General features: G+C 53.6%; 2 protein-coding genes across 7 annotated transcripts in view; both read left to right on the forward strand.

The window, feature by feature from the left end:
* Window positions 1–6,710, forward strand: part of RANBP17 (RAN binding protein 17) — a 383,888-nt gene extending 377,178 nt beyond the window's left edge. For 5 of the 6 annotated variants that reach the window (XM_059878829.1, XM_059878830.1, XM_024981423.2 and 2 more), the window contains 3 exons: window positions 2,223–2,321; window positions 4,192–4,319; window positions 6,293–6,710. In XM_059878829.1, the coding sequence (XP_059734812.1) occupies window positions 2,223–2,321; window positions 4,192–4,319; window positions 6,293–6,383 (318 nt within the window). In that variant the 3' untranslated portion in view covers window positions 6,384–6,710. Of the gene's footprint in view, window positions 1–2,222; window positions 2,322–4,191; window positions 4,320–6,292 lie in introns of those variants that run through there. The other variant, XR_009491905.1, reaches the window with a different exon arrangement.
* A 9,629-nt stretch (window positions 6,711–16,339) lies between these two features.
* On the forward strand, window positions 16,340–18,506 carry TLX3 (T cell leukemia homeobox 3). Its single transcript, NM_001193191.2, has 3 exons — window positions 16,340–16,760; window positions 17,117–17,360; window positions 18,296–18,506. The coding sequence occupies exons 1-3, from the start codon at window positions 16,340–16,342 to the stop codon at window positions 18,504–18,506; spliced, it is 876 nt and encodes a 291-aa protein (NP_001180120.2).
* The last annotated feature ends 3,537 nt before the right edge of the window (window positions 18,507–22,043 follow it).

A 22,043-nucleotide genomic window follows, 5' to 3' on the forward strand; every position in this document is an offset into this window, starting at 1 on the left:
GAGGACTTTGGTGCCTCTAACTTTCATCTTTTCCATTAACATACCCATTCCGCCTTCAGATTGTGAAGCCCGTAATATTTTAGGCTGTCTCCGCAGATCTGTTAGTTTTGCTTGTCAATTTAATTTGTGGCTCTATGACTTTGGGTGGCTTGTTAGATTGTATACAGAAACACGTGATCTGCAAATGATGTCCAACATGCCAGCATAAGACCCAGCCTCTCGTCAGGACACTGGACACACCATAAATGTGCAATGGCAGCTTTCATTCACAGTCGGCCTGTCAGGATGATGACGATGACGTGTGGGACAGCAGCTGCTTAGAGCCCATCAGTGTTGTTTGTACGTATATACCTTAAATGGGCTTCCCTGGTGGCTCAGGTGGTAAAGAATCCTCCTGTATTGCGGGAGACTCCTGGGTTCGATTCCTGGGTTGAGAAGATTCCCTGGAGGAGGGCATGGCAACCCACTCCAGTATTCTTGCCTGGAGAATCCCTATAGACAGAGGAGCCTGGCAGGCTACAGTCCATGGAGTCACAAAGAGTCAGACATGACTGAGCACACACTCACACACACCTTAAATGTTTATAACACTTTTCACTCTTTGCAGCACTTTTTATATCTACCATCTCATTTGATTCCCTGAGCTTCCTTGTACTGGATTATCATTTCCCTCTTTATGGGTAATGAAACTAAGACACAGAGAGAGAGAGGTTCCGTGCCTTGCCCAAGATCACAGGGTAAACTGGGTTGCAAAAAGGCCAGAGGACAAAGCCAGATGTCACCAAAGCCTAGTCAGGGGTGTTGTGTGTAGTAGACTCTGCCACATAATTGCTGTCTCCCCTGCCTTCCTTCAGGGAAAGGAGCTCTGAAGCAGTGAAACAGGAAGGACTGGAGATGAGGGGTCTAGTGTCCAAGAAGCAGGACCTGTAGCATCCGCTTCACATGGGCGACCAGAGCTTGCTTCATCGCTCTCTGCCAGGACTGCTGCAGCAGCCTCATCTCTGGCCTCCCTCCTGTTCTTTCACCTGCACAGTCCATGTGTCCCAGAGGGAGCTTTCCTAAGTACAGATCTGAGCATGTCTCTCTTTAGGTGCAAATGGCCAGATTCTCCATCGAGGTCTCCCAGCCTGTTCTGGGGTCTTGCTTCTGGCCCACCTCTCTTCTCTCTACCACACTGCATTCCTTACCATTGCAAAACCCTCTGTGTTCTTGCCCAGTCTCCGTTTTTGCTGCTGTCTCTGCTTAGAACACATTTATGATGAACTCCATAACTGTGGCCTTCTCTGTGGAGTCTTCCCTGATTCTCAAGGACCCAGAAGTGTCCATCTTCCCGCCGCTGACCCACAGCATCTTTGCCCAGCCCTGGTTCCTGTTACCTCTAAGGAGTAGTCTGTCCCAGGAAGCTTTTAGCTCCTCAAGAACAGAGGTTGTGGTAGATGTCTGTGTTCTCTTACCTCCTCCCAGGCATCTTGCAGACTTGGAATTTAAGAAAATGGATGAGTATGACATACAGGAGTAGGACTTTCGTGGTGGTTCAGTGGTTAAGACTTCGCCTTCCAATATAGAGGGTGTAGGTTCAATCCCTGGTCGGGGAGCTAAATCCCTCGTGCCTTGTGGCCTAAAACCAAAACAGCAAACAAATAATATTTTAACAAATTCAATAAAGATTTTAAAAAAATAAGCGATGTAGGAGTGAAGTGAGTAAATGAGTAAGTTTAGTGTATGAGGAACGAATGAAAAGATTTTTAACAGCCTGAGCCAGCAGGAACCGTGACTCCCAGGGTGACATGGGTTGGGTTCCCTTTCTCCGTCTGCATGAAGGGGTCATGGAGAGATGTGGCCCCTCTATAATTTGACCATGTCTTTGGTGAAATAGGAGCCTCAACAGTGAGCTGAGCTTCTTGCTCGGTGACCCAGTAGAGAGGAAAGCACGTCTGGGTTGAGAGGCAGGAACTGATCCCCTTGGGCCTGTGGCCTCTGACTTCTCCCACCCAGAAGGTTCTCACCACATGTTTCAGTAGGGGCAGCTCTTCCTCAGGGAGCTGAGAGTCTTTGCCAAGAGTTCCCATAGGCAGCAGTATAGGCTTCCAGAGTCAAAGCTGTTTGTCCAGCAAGTGCCCTCATGGCTGGTGGCCGGATGTGGTGGGCAGCACACAGAAGGCCTGGGGTTGGGGCGATCTCAAGCCAGGGCGCCAGTGTCATCATGTGACTCTGTCTTATAGATGATGTCCGTCCTCATGAACACCATTGTCTTTGAAGACTGTCGGAACCAGTGGTCAGTGTCCAGGCCTCTCCTGGGGCTCATCCTGCTCAATGAGAAGGTGAGTGTGGCTGCTGGGAGGTCCCCAGGAGGCAACCGCAGGAGGAGGGTGCAGCCAGACACCAGGCCAGGCTGTGAGAGAGACGGGGGCCAGCTGAGCGTGAGCGGGCACCTTGAGCGCCCAGGACAAGGCCGTATTCCCCCAGAAGGCCCTTCCCCAGGGGCCTCAGATCTCCTTCAGCTAAGTGGACACCTCAGGCTAGCTTTTCTGGAACCCAGAGCCCCCACACTGGGCAGGTGGTTAGCTCAGCAGTGCTTCCAGCTCACCCTCACTCCCTTCCCTGCTCCAGGAGATGCTGGGCAACAATCTCTTTTGCCCTTTCCTGGGCCTCCTTCCTGATGCCCATTGACCACTGCCCTCAATGGTAGCAGTCCCCCGAATACAGAGGCAGCACCCTCTATCCAGGACGTGCGTCTCTAGCCCTTGAGTGCACGCACCACTCTGGGCTGCCTCCCAGGTTCTCCAGCTTCCCCTTGAACCCACCCCTGGCTCCCCAGCAGTCAGTAGGAACAGTGCATTACTGCTCGGGAGAATGAATTGTCTATACAATCAGAGAGTACTGGGGAAAAGACAGTGAGATTAGAGACAGCCGCATACATTAAAATTCAAACTGAAATCCCAGCCTTGGAAGGAAACTAATAGAAGAAGAAAATATATCAAAAAGAGAAGAGCTGTCTCATCATTCACCTGTGCTGAAGTATCCAATTTTAGCCACATTCAATAGCACTGTCATTCATCTTCCCTCGGTGTTATTGTGATTTAAATCCAAGCTCTATAAAAGAGAGCAGTTCTTTTAAAATGATTGAGAGGGAATAAGGGCAAATTCAGTGTTTAGAAAAAGCTTATGACATCACAATATTATACTTTACTGATGGAGGCAATATTTCATGGTTTGGGATGAAAAACTAATAATTTTCTATTTGGTGTGAGTCACTGCATCATTATAAAAGGGAAAAATAAGTAGTTTTGTGCATTCCCAATCTTGTTCAGGAAGACATTGTGGTTTAAGTATAATGCTTCTGATATATAGTATTTAAGTATTAGTCTGACTACATATTAATTATGTGTGTTTTTGATGTGAGCTGTTTTAATGTATGATGAAAATTAAATATCATGCTGTTTGGGCCTGGAAGGATAAACACATGACTAGCAAAATGTCGTCTTTGTGCTGAAATTAGGCTGTTTCCGATGATTAGGGGCTGCTGTTAGTGTGAGAGCGTGTGTGTAAAAGCCCACAGTCGTCAGCGGAGAGAAAAGGGCTGTGCGGTTCTTTGTGGCCAGGCGTGACGGGTTTTTCTTGGTGGCAGACAGCTCTCCCAGAACTAAGTGAGCGCCTGAGGTGCCCTTCCTCAGCCGAACAGACCCGCCCTGACCCAGGAGTACAGAAGCTTGGGTGCACAGAGCCTGAGGCGGTTTGAGAGGCAGCTCACTGAAGCCTTGGGGGGCGGAGAAGCAGGAGACAGGACGCGGGGCCTGGCCTCAGCTACCCAGGTGCTCCCTGGCTAAGTTCTTTCCTCACCCTAAGAGGCCGTTCCTCTTTCAGCCTTTCTGAGTGTTGAGAAGAGGAAGGCCTTTATGTGCTTGATCCCCCACCCAGGAGGCGAGGACTCCATCAGCCTAAATTGTTCTGTAACAATAAAACAATTATAGCAAGAGATTTTATGAGAGGGGATAATACAGTTTATAGTCAGGAGCATCTCTATTGCTCTGGTTTTCTCTCGAGGCTTAATGTTCACAGTGGACCCAGACCAAAGCCCGTTTGAGAGTTAGGAGCCCTGAGCCCTTCAGAGCTGGTCTGGCCCCTCCCCCACAGCTTTCTTCAGGCCCAGTTTGGAGCCAGACCTCTGACACTTGTTCTGTCTCCCAACAGTATTTCGGTGAACTGAGGGCAGGTCTGATAAACAGCCAGCCTCTCCCCAAGCAGGAGGTCCTTGCCCAGTGCTTCAGGAACCTGATGGAAGGAGTGGAGCAGAACCTGTCTGTCAAGAACAGAGACAGGTGAGCGATGCCCAGTAGTCAGCGTCTCAGGGAGATGGATGTTCCAGGATTGCACTGAACACAGCTCACGCACTGATGTGGCTTTTCTATTACACCTTGTAATCCTCGGCTCAGTTTAGTTCCATCCAGTATGGGTATTTGCTTTCTTCCAAGCAGCATGCTAGGCACTGTAAAGGGTGCATGCACGCGTCCGTGCTAAGTTGTTTCAGTCGTGTCCAACTCTTTGCCACCCCATGAACGGTAGCCCGCCAGGCTCCTCTGTCCATGGGATTCTCCAGGCAAGAATACTGGAGTGGGTTGCCATGCCCTCCTCCAGGGAATCCTCCCGACCAAAGGATTGAACCACATCTCCTGTGTCTCCTGCATTGCAGGCAGATTCTTCACCACTGAGCCACTGGAGAATAAAGTGCAACTTTTGCCCTTAAGCATTTTATAATCCCACAGAAAAAATAACTTATTGAAAGGTTAAAAGAAAGAAAGAGTTATAACTGCTATGAAGGACAAAGAAAGGCTTCCTGACATTTGAACAAACATGGACTTTGAGGTCAGACAGATTCCAATTTAAATTTTATTCCTTTATAAGCTGTGTGGCAGTGAGTAAGGCAGTCAACTTCTCTGATCCTCAGTTTTCTCACCAGTAAAAGAAAGATGGTGATAATTGGTTGTGACATTTAAATGACAGAATATAGTCAACGTGGTGCCTAGGACATAGAATAAATAGTGAGTGAGTAAGTAGTTCCTTCCTCTGTCTGACCTTTAGTTATGCGGTTGGTTTGGCAAGAACAGAGACAGGTAGGCTGCCCGTGAGGTCTTGATGAGGAACACAGATGTCACCTGTGCTTGAATTCATTCATTCATTCATTTGTTCACAAAAGTTTGTTGCGAATCTGCTATGTGCCAGGCACTGGGGATACCAGTGGGGAACTAACAGTTCCAGGTTTTTTTGCCCTCATGGAGCTTCTAGTGGCAGAGACAGACATAATGAATGATGGAGAGAGAAAAATGTTTTCAGGGTAAAAAAAAATTCTTGCCCCATCCTTTTATAAAATGTGGTAGCATTCAAATGGTATGCAATTGAAATGCAAATTATTAATTGCCCCATAGCCACAGGCCAGAACCTGGGCTTTGATAATACAAGGCCAAGTCAGATGGACTCTGTGGACATGTTCCCTTCACTGCTTGTTCTGCGCCAAGATCCTCTGTCAGGCAAATAGGGGCAGCCTCCAAGTTAGGAGGAGAAGAGACTTAGTGAAGGAAGGGGAGGTGCCTTGCTAGATGCCCCAAGGGGGAAGTTGTTTCGCCCGAGGCTTGGGAGTTTGAGTACCACCTCCTGAGCGGCTCTGTGAGTCCCTTGTTTAGTGAGAGTACTAGCCAGCAAGGACGGTGTTCTCCACATGCCAGGCAGGATGCTGAGTGCTTAGGCACTGTCTCTCTTAACTCAGTCAGTTCTTACTTCTCACAGTCCCATAAGGTAGCTGTCACATGGGGTACCAAGACCGAGGTTAAGTGTTCGTCTGAGACCACCCAGTTAAGAAGTAATAGAGTCAGGATCTGAACCCAGGCAGTCTTACCCAGTGCCCCCTCTTTTGGCAGCACTGAGTTTGGTTTTCTCACCCACAAATGACGATCCTAATCACTTGCTCTGGGGAAGTCTTATGATGATTAAATGAATTTATATGTAAACACAACATAAGCTTTGGTTCTTTTCTTTATATTCGTTACTACCTATGTGTAATTCAACTTTTAAAAACAATTCTTAAATGGTATAACCACAGAACACACCCCTCAGAATGATTAGTGTCTTTGCTGATAGCCCTGGTTCTCTGGAAGGGGAAGGGCAGGAGCTACAGTGGCCGTGGCATGGGAGGAGGGAGCTCAGCCAGGGCCCCTCCTGGGTCCTGAACCCCGCCACCAGGGGCTCACACAGCTTCAGCTTTGCCACTGCACTCAAGCCCTTCTTCCTCTTCCCACAGGTTCACCCAGAACCTCTCCGTCTTCAGAAGAGACATGGCCGAGGCCCTTCGTAGTGACGGCAGCACCGAGCCGCTGGACATGATGAGCTGACTGGACTTCTGCCCAAGTGCCGAGAGGCCTTCATCCAGAGACTCGTGGGTCTGGATCCCAGGAGAGTGATGTTGGCTAGCCCAGGAGAATCTATTTTTCAAAACAAACAAACAACAACAAAAACCCTACCTTTTTATAAGTCTGGCCTAATTATAAGAATTTATAATAGTGCACAAACAATGTAAATTCAGCCTTTTCACTGAAAAAAGCAAAAGATGTGTTTTCAGTCTTTCTATATAATATTATTATCTTTGTTCTTATAATGCTCTGAAAGGGTGTAGAAACAATATTTAACCAAAGAACATAATAAACCAGGTTTGTGGCTCAGTGTTTACTAGTTAATGGCTCTGCGATCAAGGTGGTGAATTTGTGGGAGATGCAGCCTTCAATGTGGATCCTGGATTGAGACAAATACCATTTGAACCTGTTAAATTAGTAGTTTGTTATTAGTCTTGTCTGGAAAAGCAGTGTTGGAGCTCTGAGCTGTGGGCATTTCAAACGAGCCTGGGAGCTCTGTGAAGCATCCCACAGGACTGCACATAGACCTCTCTGCCTCAGCAGCGTCTGATAAAGTTGAGAGAAGTAACACAATTAAATGACTTACAAACAACGTTTGCTTTTCACTGGCATAAATCTGAAGTGGTTTAGTCTAGAAGAATTAAGCTGTGCAATTACTGCCTGCAGAGCTATTCCTTCAGAAGGAGTAGGTAGCCCCAGCAAGCAGTTCCGGGCGCTGCTAGCACCCAGTCCTTCTGCCTCCGTTTAATTTTTAAGAGAAGCTGCTGCTGCTGCTGCTGCTGCTAAGTCGCTTCGGTTGTGTCCGACTCTGTGCGACCCCATAGACGGCAGCCCACCAGGCTCCCCCGTCCCTGGGATCCTCCAGGCAAGAACACTGGAGTGGGTTGCCATTTCCTTCTCCAATGCATGAAAGTGAAGACTGAAAGTGAAGTCTCTCAGTCGTTTCCAACTCTTCACAACCCCATGGACTGCAGCCTACCAGCCTCCTCCATCCATGGGATTTCCAGGCAAAAGTACTGGAGTGGGGTGCCATTGCCTTCTCCGTTAAGAGAAGCAGAGGCATCCAATTAAAATGTAGATTCAAAGCCACTTGCCTTCTTGAGCCACCCAAAACGGTTCTAGATGCTAAACTATAGATTTTCAGAGGATGAGGATCAGCTGGTTTTCATCTTGCCATAAAAACTCTTTTTACTGTGGGGACTGCAACTCAACGCAAACTCAGGACAAGGAGAAGGCCTTTACAACTTGTGATGGATGGTAACTAGGCTATTAATTTGAGATTGTCACTGTCAGATGGCTTTGGTATCTCACTGCTCTGTCTTCATGGTTCAGGCTTATAATAAATATTATTCCCTTTATTTCTGATAAGACATGAAAGGTTGGCCTTACTGTTGAAGAGGTAAATCCGCAGGCTCCTTTTATAATCTCATTTCTCAGACTAGTTATTTCTTGAAATTTTTCTTGATAGTTGAGTTTTATAACAGGCTTGTCACATAAAAGCAAAGTTACCCAAGTGTATCTAAAAATTTGTCTTCCATATGTGAACTCAGGAAGTCAGGGAAAAGTGTGTTCTAAGTAGGGTTATTTCTGGTATCTAAGAGAGAAGTAAGCCTCAGCCTTACACTGTGTTTCATTATCAGTAGGATAAATAATTTTCCATGAGAAGGCAAATTCTGAACTTCATAAAACTTAACTTTTTAGAGAAATCTGATTTGAGAATTTTCTCTTTCTCGGGGGCTAATTACTGCATACTACCCATCCCAAAAAAATCCTTCATAGAAAGCCTGTCCCATTCTGGGACTTTTTTTTTTTTAAGTTCAAGACCTGGGAGTTCCCTGGTGGCCTAGTTGTTAGGATTCTGGGCTTCCACTGCCATGGCCCAGGTTCAATCCCTGGTCAGGGAGCTGTGATCCCACAAGCTGTGGGGCGTGGCCTAAATAAATAAACAATAAAATGTTCCAAGACCTAAAAGCACCATGTCATTTGCATTAAAACGGTCACAAGAGAATCACCGTGTGCGCTTGCTTTTCTTGACCACGCCCCCAGAGGCTGCCTGGTGGCTTCTCAGCAGCCCGGGGCTCTGTCACAGCCTTGGAGGCCCGCTGGGGAGGAGGACTTGTCAGGCCCGCCCACCCCACCTCAGCAGGGCCTGCTCACAGCGCTGGGTGTGCAGAGCACCTGTGCCAGGCAGGCACACTCAGCTAGGGGACTGTGCCCTCAGCCCCCGTGTCAGCTGAGGAAACTGAGGCTCAGAGGTGGTACCAGCTTACACAGGCAATATTTGATCCCAGGTCTGTGTCACCTCACAGGCATTCTTGAGATCTCTTCCAAAACCTATATTTGAGAATGGTAAGTTGAAACCAGTTAATGTTTATATCAATTTCCATGTGTTTTTCAGAACTCTATTGCTAGATAACAAATTACCCCAAAACATAGAGGCTTCTCCAGTGGCTCAAATGGTAAAGAAACTGCCTGCAATGCAGAAGACCCACGTTCGATCCCTGGGTAGGGAAGATCCCCTGGAGAAGGGAATGGCAACCCACTCCAGTATTCCTGCCTGGAGAATTCCATGGAAAGAGGAGCCTGGCGGACGACAGTCCATACGGTGGCAAAGAGTCAGACACAGCTGAGCAACTAGTGCTTTCACAGTGGCTTAAACAGCACTGCTTATCTCTCAGTTCCTGCGGATGCTCTGCCTCTGGGTCTCCCAGGCTGTGGTGGGTCTCATAGGCCCTGTTCACCACGAGGCTCGCTGGGAAGGACCTGCTTCCACACGTCCTCGTGGCTGTGGGCAGGAGTCCGCCCCTCATGGGTTGGTGGACTGAGCCTCAGCTCCTAGCCAAATGGCCTCTCCATAGGGTGGCTCACAGCACAGCATCTTGTTTTACCAGAGCAAGGAAGAACACAGCACCCTGGAAGTCACAGCCTCTCATAACCTAACCACAGAGGGGCACCAGTCACTTCTGTATTCTCTTCATGGAAGTCCAGTCACCAGGACCAGACCACGCCCAGGGGGAGGAGTTATACACAGGCAGGGATCTTCCAGCCTCGGCTCTTACCTGGCCTTCACTGGAAAGGTTTGGCTAAAGGTTTCTCCCCAGAAATCTGGAACAGAATTCTGATCTTCCTAGGAAGGCTAAGTTCCATTCTGTGCCCTTTCTGAGGGAGGAAAGGAGAGTGGGGAAGCTGGGACGTTTCCAGATGTTTCCACACACACATTCCCCAGGAACCGCACCACCTGCCCCTTCCCCGAGCCTTGCCAAGTCAGCCTTGGTCAGGGATCATAGGGAGGACTCTTGAGGCCACTTGGAGTTCCATGTGGGAGTTCTGCAGGGTCATCCCATCCATGAAGCCAGCACTCAAGGGCATACCCCATCTTGCAGAGCCCACACAAAAGAGAACTATTACAGTTGATATGTTACCTGCTCTAATCAGGTCACAGGTGTACCTAACTCACACTCAGCAACAGGAAAAAAACAAATGACTCCAGCAGGTCCTCAGGGTCTACCATCCAACCAGCCTCACCCAGAGTGAGGAGGCAAGGAAGGCGTGAGCCACTGCGGCATACCTGGCCCTTCTGATGAGCTCCTAGGGGGCTAATATGTCTTGTGTATGCAGTGTGGGGCGCTAGGTCAAGCCAGCAGCTTCAGCTGATAGCCAAGCAGGAAAGAGTTTGACGCTGTCATGACTGCAAGGCTTTCGCTTTCTGCACTGCCTTGAGAGCCTGCCCCCTGACAGCTGTGTCCTGCTTGTGTTCTAGGTGTTCTGTCTTTTCCGTGCTTCCCCATCAGGCTTCTCTAGAACAGGGGATGTGGGTGCTGCACTGTCTGGTGATGGGAGCAGCCAGAAAAGCCCTCTTGGCCCCTCCCCAGGGCCTCCCACTGGCCCTGCAACCTAGACGGGCCTTTGTGTTACGGTGCTGGGAGCCCCTTTCAACACATGCAGCTGAGCTGGCATAGCTGCAAGCTGCGCTCAGGGACGGAGTGAGCTGGAGAGCTGAGTGCGAGGATAAAGCGGGGTGGTGCGGTGAGAGAAACTGGGCAAAGTGAGAGACGGAGCAGTGCAGCAGCGTAGAGGCGGCAGCATTTGAGAGAGCCGGCACCTTACGGTGAGGAGGGAAAGAGCGCCTGAAGAGCAGAGCGAGGCAGAGCAGCGAGGGAGAGAGTGAAGATCGCAAGATGGACACTAAATAACGGGAACCACTATCATTTAATGAGCAGCCACCTCGCGCTGCAAATCAAGATCTCATTTAAAGGTAATGCCTTCCGGTAAGAGAGTCAAGTAAGCATTATCCCCATTTTAGAGGTGACAAAACTGAGACCAAAAGCCTAACCTGGCCACACAGCCAAAAAGTTGACGAGCCGGGATCAAAGTCGGGTCAGCCTGACTCCAAAACTCATGTTTCTTTTCCACTAATGTCCCTTAAGCTAGGTTCTTCACCACCAGGCTTTGGAGACAGTTGGGTGGGGAGGTGAACACTGACCCACTGGGACCCCCAGATGGGCTGGTCACTCCCCAAGAAAGCCCAGTCCAATACCTGGGCCTCCCAGTGCTGTGTCTATGGGTTCTGCCACCAATTCAGCCTCCTCCCTCCTTTATAAAATCATTCTTGAGACTTTTTAATGTTTTATTGAGGTGTAAGTTTACGATGACAGCAAACCTTTCAAACTACAGCAAGAGTAACCTGCCTCCTTGGCATATTAAAAAATAATGTCAGCGTCGGTTTTTATGTCCCATAGTTGGGATTGCTGATAAGAGCGCTTCCCTGACAAGATTCTCTTTGAGGTTTACAGAAAGCGTAATAAAATATGTAAGTTACATTTCCACAAACAAAAGCTATAACATAAGTTATTTATAAGCGTGAGATACAAACAGTATCACGATAAATAAACCATAAAGGGTACCTGCAACATCCATCTTAATGTAATTTGCCCAACAAAAGTGTTGAAACGGAGTCAAATTTAGTAGAGAAATCTGTCAGGAAGAAAGGAAAGTTGTAAAACACAAAATGGGAAAAATGGCTGACGGGGGGCAGGGAGGAAACAAGGGCATGAGAGGAGGTGTGGAGGCGCCTCTGCAGGCTCCCGCCGCCGCCTGCCCTCACCCCCGGCCGCACACCCCGCCGCCGCGGACCCGCAGCGGGAAGGACGCTCCGCTCCCCTCCCCCGCTCGGCCTTACCCCCCTCTCCCAACCCCGCACGTCGGCAGCGCCCTCAGGCCGCCCAGCCTCCCTGCCAGGCTCTCAGTCTGACTCAGCACAAGGCTCCTGGAGCATTCGTTCACTCACTCATTCACCTTCCACAGGTAAAGCAGCGAATGAGGCTGGGGAGCAGGGTGAATAAGATCAGTTCCAAAGACAACGAGGCAATGATGAAAATAAGCACGGATAAATGATGGCTGGGGGAGGGAGCTGCTTTAAAGGATGGGCAGAGAGGCAGTAGGGGACCTGGGTCCTCAGAGGTGGAAAGGCAGCGGGCGTGGGCGGGGCTGGGAGAGAGGGCGCTGAACTGAGTGCATGCGAGCTCCTGCACACACTCTGACCCCTCGGTCCTCACCCCTCATCTGACCTTGCAGTGTGCTATTCGATTTAATACCACAAACTCGTCATGACCCTCCAGTGGGCCCTGGTCCAGCCCTGCAACATGAACTTGAACGCCAACACCACTCTGCTGTGGAAGCACTCCCGGGCCAGTGGGGGAGACAGAAGTGAGCCACCACAGCAGCTCTCACCCTGCTCCTGGGCTCCTTTCCTAGACTGCCCATTCCTTTCCTATGGCTTAGAATCTTGACTACCTGCTCGAAGAGGGAACACGGGGTATACAGGAAAGGGCTTTGTAGTCAAGAGACTCCTGGGTTCAAACCCCAGCTCCAGCCCTTCCCCCCACATGCCCCTGGGCAAGGGATGTCATATCCTAAGCCAAATGTTTTATAAGTCCCACGACAGGGAAGCAAGGGGGTGTTCAACGGTTCCTGAGCAGCACCAGGTGGCTTCTGCCTTCCTCCTGCTGGCAGAGGTCTTTCAGGCCTCCTGAGGAAGGTTCTTCCCCTAGTCCTCCCCATTGATGGAGGGGGGCCGGGTAGTGGGGAGGGCGGTGATGAAGAGCTCAAACTGCATTACTCCCACTATCAGCTGGGGAAACGGAAGCCCAAAGTCGGGACGTGGTCCAGAAGATTTGAATAGGTGCTCAGTAAATACTTAATGAATGAGTGAATAAGTTTGGGCAGGTGTCTAAAGCTTTCCATCATGAGAAATAGAAGGGCCCCTAGAAATACCAACATCCTGCCTCTCATCCCTGAAGCCCCTCTCTCTCCTATATAACACCCAGCAAGGCCCAGCAGCCCTATGCCTTCTCCCAGCTTCTCCATCAGGACAAGGAGAGAATGCACTGCAACCGGGAAGTCTTTCTGGCCTCAGGAGTCCAGGTCACCAGCTCCCAGTTCTTAGAGATTCTGTGTGTGTGTGTGTGTGTGTGTGTGTGTGTGTGTCTGTCTGTCCATCTGTCACTGTTCAGTTGATAAAAGGTAAGAATGGACAGTAAAAAAAAAAAATTACAATTTCAGGAACACAAAATACACATCAAACAATATTTGGCCAAAAACAGTGCCCAGAGGAAAATGTTTGGCCTTAGATGTATTTAATAAAAAACAGGGAAGATTGACCAAAGTGAACTAAAATTTCACCTCAACAATCAAAGCAGAAATGAATTAATAAAACAAACCATTCCTGAAGGAGATGACATTTTAAAAAAGGATAATGAAATATCCTTTTCTTTCAGACAAACTGATGGCAAACATGATAAAAAGTCACAACTGAGTAACACTGAGGATGAAACGCAAAGGATGTTAACACAGATCCAACATGAGCGCTTCAAAACAGGAGGGAATCTTCCCATAATGTCATTAATGTAACTGTGACTTTGAAAACTTGGATGAACTGGGCAATACTCTAGACACTGGCTTCGGAATTTGAGCAGGCCTCTGAATCACCTGAAGGGATTCTTAAACACAGAATGCTGAACCCAACCCCAGGGTTTTGAATTCTGCAGGTCTGCGCTAGGGTCAAAGAATGCACATTCCTAACAAATTCCCAGGTGATGCTGATGCTGCCGCAGGTCGGGGAAAACAGACTTGGAGAACGCTGTCCAGGGACTACCACCCTCTCCATTTACTCCTCTTCTTGAGCTGCCTACCAGCTCTGTTCTGTCTGGGTTGAGAATGACAAGGAGTTTGTGCTCAGTGGCCCAAAGCACCCGTTGCCTGAGAAGTCCGGGGCCCTAAGCAGTGGGGCACTGTGCTGAATGCTTACCCAGACAACCTCATTCAATCACACAAGATTGGTATGGGTGCTTGACCAGATGAGGAAACTGAGGCACAAAGAGGGCTCCATGAGTCCACAGCCGACAAACAGAGGTGGGAATCCGATTCTTAGGCACTGGGCCACCCACCATGCCCTGGGAGCAATGTCGGCCACATCACCCACACCTCCCTAACTCCATGCCCACATGTCTGTGCAGAGTGGACCTTGCTACTCAGTGTAACAGAGCCAGGAAGTGGCGAAGACAGGCCTGGATCCAGGGCTCTGGAAACCAGGAAGGAAGTGGAGCTGCTGGTGTAGAGCCTTAGCTAGCCTCTGAGTCGGTGTGAGTCTCTTCCGCAGAGGGTTGTCGTGAGGAATAAATAAATGCCCCCACCCTTGCCTGGCACACACTAAGTTCTCAACTCACAGTTGCTCCACTGTTGCAGTTAAAAGTTATTATTATGTAACCACCAGAGTTTCTCATAGGCAATTCCACAGACCTTCTCTCATTTACTTCTCACAGCCACCCTGGGGGTAGCTATTACCCTTTCTGTTTTACAAATAAGGAAAATGAGGTTCCAGGAGAGGCAATGAGAGACCCTATAACCCCCAACCCCCTCCTCCAATGGCAGAGCCTGAATTAGAAGCAGGAGGCCCCAGGCCCAGAGCAATGGCAATATGCCATCTGAAGGTTGTGGTCTGCAGAGAGCAGTGGAGGAGGGCTTGCCCAGGGCCCAGGCATCCTGCTTGCTTCACCCCTCTCTGCCTACCTCATTCTCCCCACCAACACTGGGATTCTGCCAGGGCAAGAAACTTGCAAGGTCATAGAGCAGGTGTTAACCCAGGGACCCAGGCCTTAAGATTGTAATTCCTGAGGCCTCTCATTCTGGGGGGCAGACTCCCAGAAAGAATCTCCTACTTGCCACCCCCTGCCCTTCCTGGCCCTCTGGGACTGACCCTATGGTAGACAAATACACCTTTCCCTCCAAGATACTGAACCTCCACAAATAAAACAGCAAACAAATAAACAGGAATCGTAAGAATAATATATCAGCTGTCAGGCTGGGGAGCGGGTGTGCGAGGCAGCCAAGGCTTCTCCTTGCCTACATCACTGCAGGCCCTGACACCGTGCCCTCTCTACACTTCACTCACAGCGCACAACCGTCCCGCAATTCACACATTCCGTTTTACAAATAAGGAAACCAAAGCCTGAAAATACCGAGTCCCTTGCTCAAGGTCACCCAGCTAGAATGTGACCTGGCCCAAACAGAAACACCCTTCTGGCCAATGGAGCGTCCCAGCTCCGACCGCGTTGGCAAGACCGGGAGCCCAGGAAGAGGCCCAGCCAAGGGGGCAGCAGTCAGTTAGCACCTAACGATTTTAGAATCAGCAGGTGAAAAACGATCTGTAAGCATCCCCTGGAGAGACAGCTGAGGCTGGCGGGCTTGGGGGACGCTGACCACCCTTCGAGTCGTCCTGTCATCGGTGCCCCTCGGCCCGCCTACACAACCTCCGAGGGCGCAGCCAGAACAGGCAGTGATCTCAGCGCCCAGCGTTACTCTATTTGCTCTAAATATGAACCCGCACCCCACCCCCCACGCCCTCTGCCCTTGCCCCTCACCCCTCGGCCCTCGGGAACGCAAGGATCCCAACACCTGCCGCACCAAGGGCAGGTTCCCCCGCGGGTCCACAGTCCAGTCCATCCTGCAACGAATTTCGAGGGACCAGATCTCGCTCCTCACCGGGCAACCTCGGGTCCCGTTCAGCCCGGCCCGGCACGCATGGGCACCTGAGAGTCGCGCCTCGGTCCTTCTGGCCGGTGCCAGGGAGTGTCTCCAAAGTGGCCGCGACGCCGCGGCCGAAGCCCAGGCGGGGGCGGATTCTCCCCACGCGGGTCGGGGTTCTTGGGAGCGCGGGGTCCGCTCCGGTGCTGTCCTCACCCAGTGCGCAGGTAGCGCAGAGCTTGCGCCCCACTGTGCACCCCTTTCGTTGCTCCCGCGGCGGTGGGGTGTCCAGGATCCCGCAGGTTCGTTCCGCGGTTGCAACTCCATTGTAATAGAAAGGATTCACATGGTTTGGGTTTTGTTCAGATGCAGAAAATTTGGAAGAAAACGAACCCCCCCCCCCTCCCCAAGCCCCTCGGCAAATGACAGTTTCACCAGCAGCGCGCCCTCACAGCCCCGCTCGGCTGCAGGGAAGCAGCCCCGGCCGGGAGGAGAGGGGAACGTCTGCTAATTGCAGCTTCGTTAGATTTCGGGTTTGGGAGGCTGCGGTTCGGGCGCTAATATCCGCCGCCCATTATCCCGGCTAATAAATTTGACCTATTGTTCGTTTGTTAAAATGATGTCACCTTGGAACAGTCCCTAAGCTCCTATTTCCATGAATTAGGCCTCTATTGAAAGCCAGGAACCAATGGGAGGAGAGAGGCTTGTTGATCGCAGCCAATGGCTGCAGCGGGAGAGGAATTAGCAGCGGAAACTCCAGGTTCGGTTCAAGAAAGATGACACAGAGCCTGTCGGGCCCGCGCACTCTTGGCAAAGTTTCAGTGCGACGAGAGGCGCCGGGCACTCCATGGCCGCGCCGTAACGGGGACCCAGCCGCCTCCCCGCCCAGCCCAGCCCAGCCCTTCCGCCCGCCCAGGATGGAGGCGTCCGCCAGCGCGCAGACCCCGCACCCGCACGAGCCCATCAGCTTCGGCATCGACCAGATCCTCAACAGCCCCGACCAGGACAGCGCATCGGCCCCGCGGGGCCCCGACGGCGCCAGCTACCTAGGAGGGCCCCCCGGGGGCCGCCCGGGCGCCACATACCCGTCTCTGCCCACCTCCTTTGCCGGCCTCGGCGCGCCCTTCGAGGACGCGGGATCTTACAGTGTCAACCTGAGCCTGGCGCCCGCCGGCGTGATTCGGGTGCCAGCGCACAGGCCGCTGCCCGGGGCCGTGCCGCCGCCTCTGCCTAGCGCGCTGCCTGCCATTCCCTCCGTGCCCACGGTCTCCAGCCTGGGCGGCCTCAATTTCCCCTGGATGGAGAGCAGCCGCCGCTTCGTAAAAGACCGTTTCACAGGTGAGCAGGGTGTCCAAACAGGCGCCGGGCCTCGGGCCTCCCGGGGCCAGAGGCGCCGCGCCCTACGTGCTCCACTCCGGGAAAAGATTTCCGAGGCCCAAGTGCGGTGGAGGCCTCAGTACCCAGGGCCCCGGGCAACCACAGATGGGAGGAAAATCAGGGAGTTTGGGGAAAATAAGCCTGTGCCCGGGGGAAGAGGGGGGCATCCCCCAAACGGCTTGGTGCTGCTGGGGACGCGCGGAACCAACGAAAATAGCGTAGTATTCTGCGCCCCACCGGGCGGCACGGGGTCCGCATGGGGCCTGAACGGCAGTAGAGCTGGGCTGGGCTTCAGGGGGCCTCGTGTGTCTCCGCAGCGGCGGCGGCGCTCACGCCCTTCACCGTGACCCGGCGCATCGGCCACCCTTACCAGAACAGGACGCCGCCCAAGCGTAAGAAGCCGCGCACGTCCTTTTCTCGGGTGCAGATTTGCGAGCTGGAAAAGCGCTTCCACCGCCAGAAGTACCTGGCTTCGGCCGAGAGGGCGGCGCTCGCTAAGTCCCTCAAAATGACGGACGCGCAGGTCAAGACCTGGTTCCAAAACCGGAGGACCAAGTGGCGGTGAGAGAGGCCCGGCCCGGCCCACCTTGCACCGGCCCTTTGCCCGCCTCGTGCCGCAGCCTCGCGTTCCCCCTACCCTGTGCTACCCACTACCGCCCTCCTAGGGCTGCGCCTCTCCCTTCTTCCCAGGTTTTATCTCCCAGCTCGCCCTCGCGTCCGCCTGTCCTCGCTCTCCCTCGCCTCCTGGACTTCTCCATTCCCACCCCTGTGTCACTTTCCTGAGCCTCTCCAACTCTCTCGTTGTTTTATTCCATCTCCTGCACTGCTTGGTTTCCTCTCACCTGCCCACCCCCGCCCCGCCAACACCCCACACTACCCGGGTCTCTCGCGCTGCCCTAAACCGTCTGGCTTGCCCCCTGTTCTCTCGGATTCCCAACAATGCGCGCGGAGCTCCAGGTTCCGCCTCTAGTTCCCCATCCCGACTTCAGCCCTGTCTTAATCCGATCCCTGTTTCCATCTAACCCGCTAACTGCGAAGCGATCGCCTCCTGCAAGAAGGGTTTGAGACAACCTGGGAGAAGTGGATGAGGCTGACCCGGCCGAGGGACCCCGCGAGGTGCAGAGCCAGCCCGCCCACCCGCGGACCCCAGTGACCCGGCTGCCTGCAGGGCCTAGTCAGTTCCACACACTCCCTGTCCTTGTTACCCCACAAAGAAACAATCTTTGTTGTTGGCGAAGCCACAATACCCGGGTGTGCGAGTGGGAGGCCGGCGGAGTCCCCTCCCGGCGATCTCCTGGCGCATAACAAAAACAAGCGATCCCAACCCACTCCTCGAACCCGCGAGTGCCTGGCGCACAGCGCGGGCCGGGAGGCGGACGGACTCCGCGCCTCAAGGCTCTCGGCTGGCCTCGGCTCCAGGGCGGGTTAGGGCCCCGCCGGCGGCCCCGCGGTGCCGGGTGCCTGACGGTGCTGTCCCTCTCCCTCCCCCGGTGCAGGCGGCAGACGGCGGAGGAGCGGGAGGCGGAGCGGCAGCAGGCGAGCCGGCTCATGCTGCAGCTGCAACACGACGCCTTCCAAAAGAGCCTCAACGACTCTATCCAGCCCGACCCGCTCTGTCTGCACAACTCGTCGCTCTTTGCTCTGCAGAATCTGCAGCCCTGGGAGGAGGATAGCTCCAAGGTCCCTGCAGTCACCTCTCTGGTGTGAACCACCAGCGCGCACCGTCGCCGAGCATCTCCGCCCCGACCCGGCGGGGCGCCCCGGGCCCCCAGCCGGGCTGGGGGTCGGGGGGAGTCGTGGCCGAGAGGGGAAGGGCCGGCCAAGCTCAAGTAGGCCCCGGGGCGCGGCTGCATCCCCGCCGTCTGCGGAGGGGGCTGGGCCCGGGCTCCGCGCGGCTGGACAATCCGAGCCCCCGCCCCGCGCCCAGTCCCGCCCCAGGCCGGGGCCTGACAAAGAAAGCGCCTTACGTTTCTCCGCCCCTCGCCCGCAGCCCCCCTCCCCCGGGCCGGGCGCCTGTATTATACTTTGTACTTTTGCCCAAACGTGTACATAATAAAAGTTTTGGCTTTTTTCTTTAGAAACCGGCCACCTGCTTCCCCCGCGGGGGCCGCTGGAGGAGGGGCGGCCGACCAGGCGCCTGGGGGAAGCGCCAGGGGCTGGGGCACCCTGCTTGGAGGCTGGGTCCACCCTTCTCCTTTTCCGTTCCGTTTATTTAAGTCGTTTTATTTAATAAAAAGTTAGCTATTTCACTTAACGCCGCTTTTATTTCGTTTTCGTTTCCAATAATGCTCGGCGACCCCCGACCCTGCGCCCCACCCCTGCGGCAGTAGAGGCCGAGCCGCGGCGTGCGGGCCAGCGCCCACTTCTCCGAGCCTCGTCGGCATTCGCCTCAGCTCGAAGCCTGGCCAGGGGCCCCGCGGAGGATCCGCGGTGCAGGTCAGTGCGCGCCGGCCGCCCCCAGACCGGGTGCCGGCGGGGTGGGTGGACGTGGGAAGGGCACCCTAGGCTCAGAGGTCGCAGAGCAGCGCCAGGAAGAGGAGGGGGCTTGAAAGGGCCTGCCTAGGAGGGTACTTAGGCTGTCCCGAGTCTAACCCACCCAGGGGGCGGGCGGCACCGTGACCTCGAACTTCCCGGGACGCGAAACTCGCTCCCCTCACCCTCCGCCCACACCCACAGGCCTCTGTCTTCCTCCAGCGAGGCCCCAGAGAGGCCGGGGCGGCCGCTCCAGCTGGCTCCGGGGGGTCTGGGCGCAGTGTGCGCGGGCTGTGAGCGCAGAGCAGGGAGCAGGCGCGCTTCCCGGTTCTCCAGACTCTCCGCGTCTGGGGTGCGAGCGTAGCGCACTGCCCCGGGACACCCTCGCCCTTCTGCGTCGCGTGGGGCCGCGGACCGAGCGTGATGTCACGTGACTTCACTGCAGCCCAGGTGTCGTCACTAGATAGGAGGGGGCGGGGCGCCCGGAAGGCCCCGGACCCCAAGACCAGGTGTGGAAGCGGGGTGGCCCAGCACCCCCGCCCCCGGCTTCACCTCGGCTCAGAAGCTGGAGGTTTCAGGACCACGAGCTCTGGAGCGAGTGGCTCCTTAGGATAACACTCGCAGAGTCGGTGAACATTTCGTCTGGCTGGTTGATTTTTTCCCCCTTGAATCCATTCTCCTTTTCAGTCTTTTAAAAACTTATTTTCCAGACTCTCCATTTCTTTCTTCTACAATGTTCTGTTTCTTCCTCTCTTGGTAACTCGGGGTCTCTGTCTTCGGGGATTCCCAGGTATCTCAGATGGTAGAGAATCTGCCTGCAGTTATATATACCTTTTATCCCTTCCTGTACAGTTCTGTGTTTCTCATATGCTTCATTCTCTGTTGCATTTATTTTCTCGTCTTTCTTTGTAGTATTCTCTTCGGCCCATTTCCGACTCCTCTCTCCAGTCCGCCCTCTCTCCTACTTGCCTCTTCTGGTTTTGTCCTTATTGTTTTCCCTTTCTTGCATTCTCGTAGCCTTCGCTTCTCTCCATCTCGATCTCTGTCTCTCTCTTCCCTCCTCCAAGTGGGGCTCCCAAGAGCTCCTTAAGGAGAACCCTTCTGGGCGCGGTCCCAGAGGCCCTGTAGCAGCCCCGCCTGCCGCCGGCCACCCTGCCGGCTCGTGTATTCGGGTGCCTTCGTTGTAGGCGGGATGCGGAATTGGCTGCACTGGCAGGCCTCTAGGAAAGGGAGGGAGTCTAAGCAAGAGCTGGAGCTCCAGCATTTGTGCCCTCAGCCCCACCTCCAAGCCCTGGGAATTTAAAGACATCCCAGAGAAGAACTAGGGTGACTCAGAGCTTTGGGTCTCTTCCTTGGATGTTTTCCTGAAATGCTTCTATTTTCTCCGCCACAAAAGCATAGAGAATGCCCTCCTCGGGATAGGAAATGAGGGCTCTTCGGTTGGGAACTTGAATATCTAAAAACCAGAGTGACTTTCTTTGCCTTCGATGACCCAGCAGCTCCTCCCTCGGGCACTGGGGTCGCTTTCTATTTTCTCTCTTTTATTCTATTCCTCCATAACAAGGCTAAATGGTTTTTGTTTCTTCTAAATGATTTTTGTTGTTTTGTTAGGATGACCCTCGATTCTCGGGGCTTTTGGAGGGACACACACACACACATCTTTTTCCCCTTCTGGTGTCTCACTTTGTGCAAAAGGTCTCTGAAGAAGAAGCCCACCAGGGTGGGCTTTTAGGCAGGCCCAGGGAAAGGGGCCTAGTCCCGCTGCGACCCTCGGTGGGAAGAACGCTTAGAGAGAGCAAACGCCACGGAGTCACTGGTGGGGAAAGAGGGCAGTTTTTCCCCCACCAGTGACTCCATGTTGTTTGCTCTCTCTAAGCGCTTTGTCCCAGTCAAACCTTGTCTAGCCAGAGACCAAACTGCCAGAAGTCTCTTCAAGTTAGGGGGCCTGAACCCACTAGTGCGGGGCCGGGTGGCGACTCTCTCCGAGCCGCGCTCACCCAAGGCAGTGTGGGCGCCTTCGGCGGGCGGCGGGGATCGCTGAGCCGCGGCTGGGCATTCAGAGCCTGACGCCCTCCTCCCGCTGTACAAAGCCTGGAGGCTGCCGCCCTGTCCGGTGGCTGCGCCGGATGAGAACCGAGAGCGCCGGGTTAAGGAACACACTCTGAGTCCCCACCCCAGGAGGGCTGTGAGGCAGAGCTGGGGCGTGGAGATTTCCGGATTAGGCGGGCGCCCCTGAAGCTGAATTTAGGGGAAAGAGAATCTGCAGTAGTCTGGGCTCCTCTCTCTGGATCGTCTCCCATTAGGCCCCACCTCGGCCCTAGGAAACGGCCGAGGCTCTAGAGGCAGGCAGGTGAGTGTGGACGCTCAGCAGGCCTAGTCTCCAGACGGAGTTGAGAACAAGCAGCCGCCGAACTCTGGGCAAGGGCTGAACATTTCGCCTCCTCGCCCTTCCGCGCGGCCTTCCCTAATCTCGTTTGGAGATTGTCTGAAGCCGCGCCCATTTTACAGATTCAGGACAATGAGGCAAGAGGCAGCCTTGTGACCCAGGCGGACTGGTCTCAGGAGCTCTCCCTGAGCGCTGGTTTCTGGGCTCCGCCGGTGCAGGTTGGGCGCCCGGCTACCCTGAGAAGGGCAAGGCGCCCCGCCCAAGGCCTCGCAGTTAAGCCGAAGCTCAGCTCTTTCTGGCAGGCTCCGCGGCCGGGGAGTCCGGGGTTGGGCGATGCAGGGGGGACCCAGGAGGATCGGAGCCAGAGAGAGAGAGACAAACTTGGG

The sequence above is a fragment of the Bos taurus genome, chromosome 20, assembly GCF_002263795.3.
Source record: "Bos taurus isolate L1 Dominette 01449 registration number 42190680 breed Hereford chromosome 20, ARS-UCD2.0, whole genome shotgun sequence".
NCBI lineage: Eukaryota > Metazoa > Chordata > Mammalia > Artiodactyla > Bovidae > Bos > Bos taurus.

Excerpts from the sequence above, each read along its gene's own strand:
- TLX3 (NM_001193191.2), top strand. The coding sequence starts at position 16,340 with ATGGAGGCGTCCGCCAGCGCGCAGACCCCGCACCCGCACGAGCCCATC. Across the intron at positions 16,761-17,116 it reads CGTAAAAGACCGTTTCACAG|CGGCGGCGGCGCTCACGCCC; the intron begins GTGAGCAGGGTG and ends GTGTCTCCGCAG. Across the intron at positions 17,361-18,295 it reads AACCGGAGGACCAAGTGGCG|GCGGCAGACGGCGGAGGAGC; the intron begins GTGAGAGAGGCC and ends CCCCCGGTGCAG.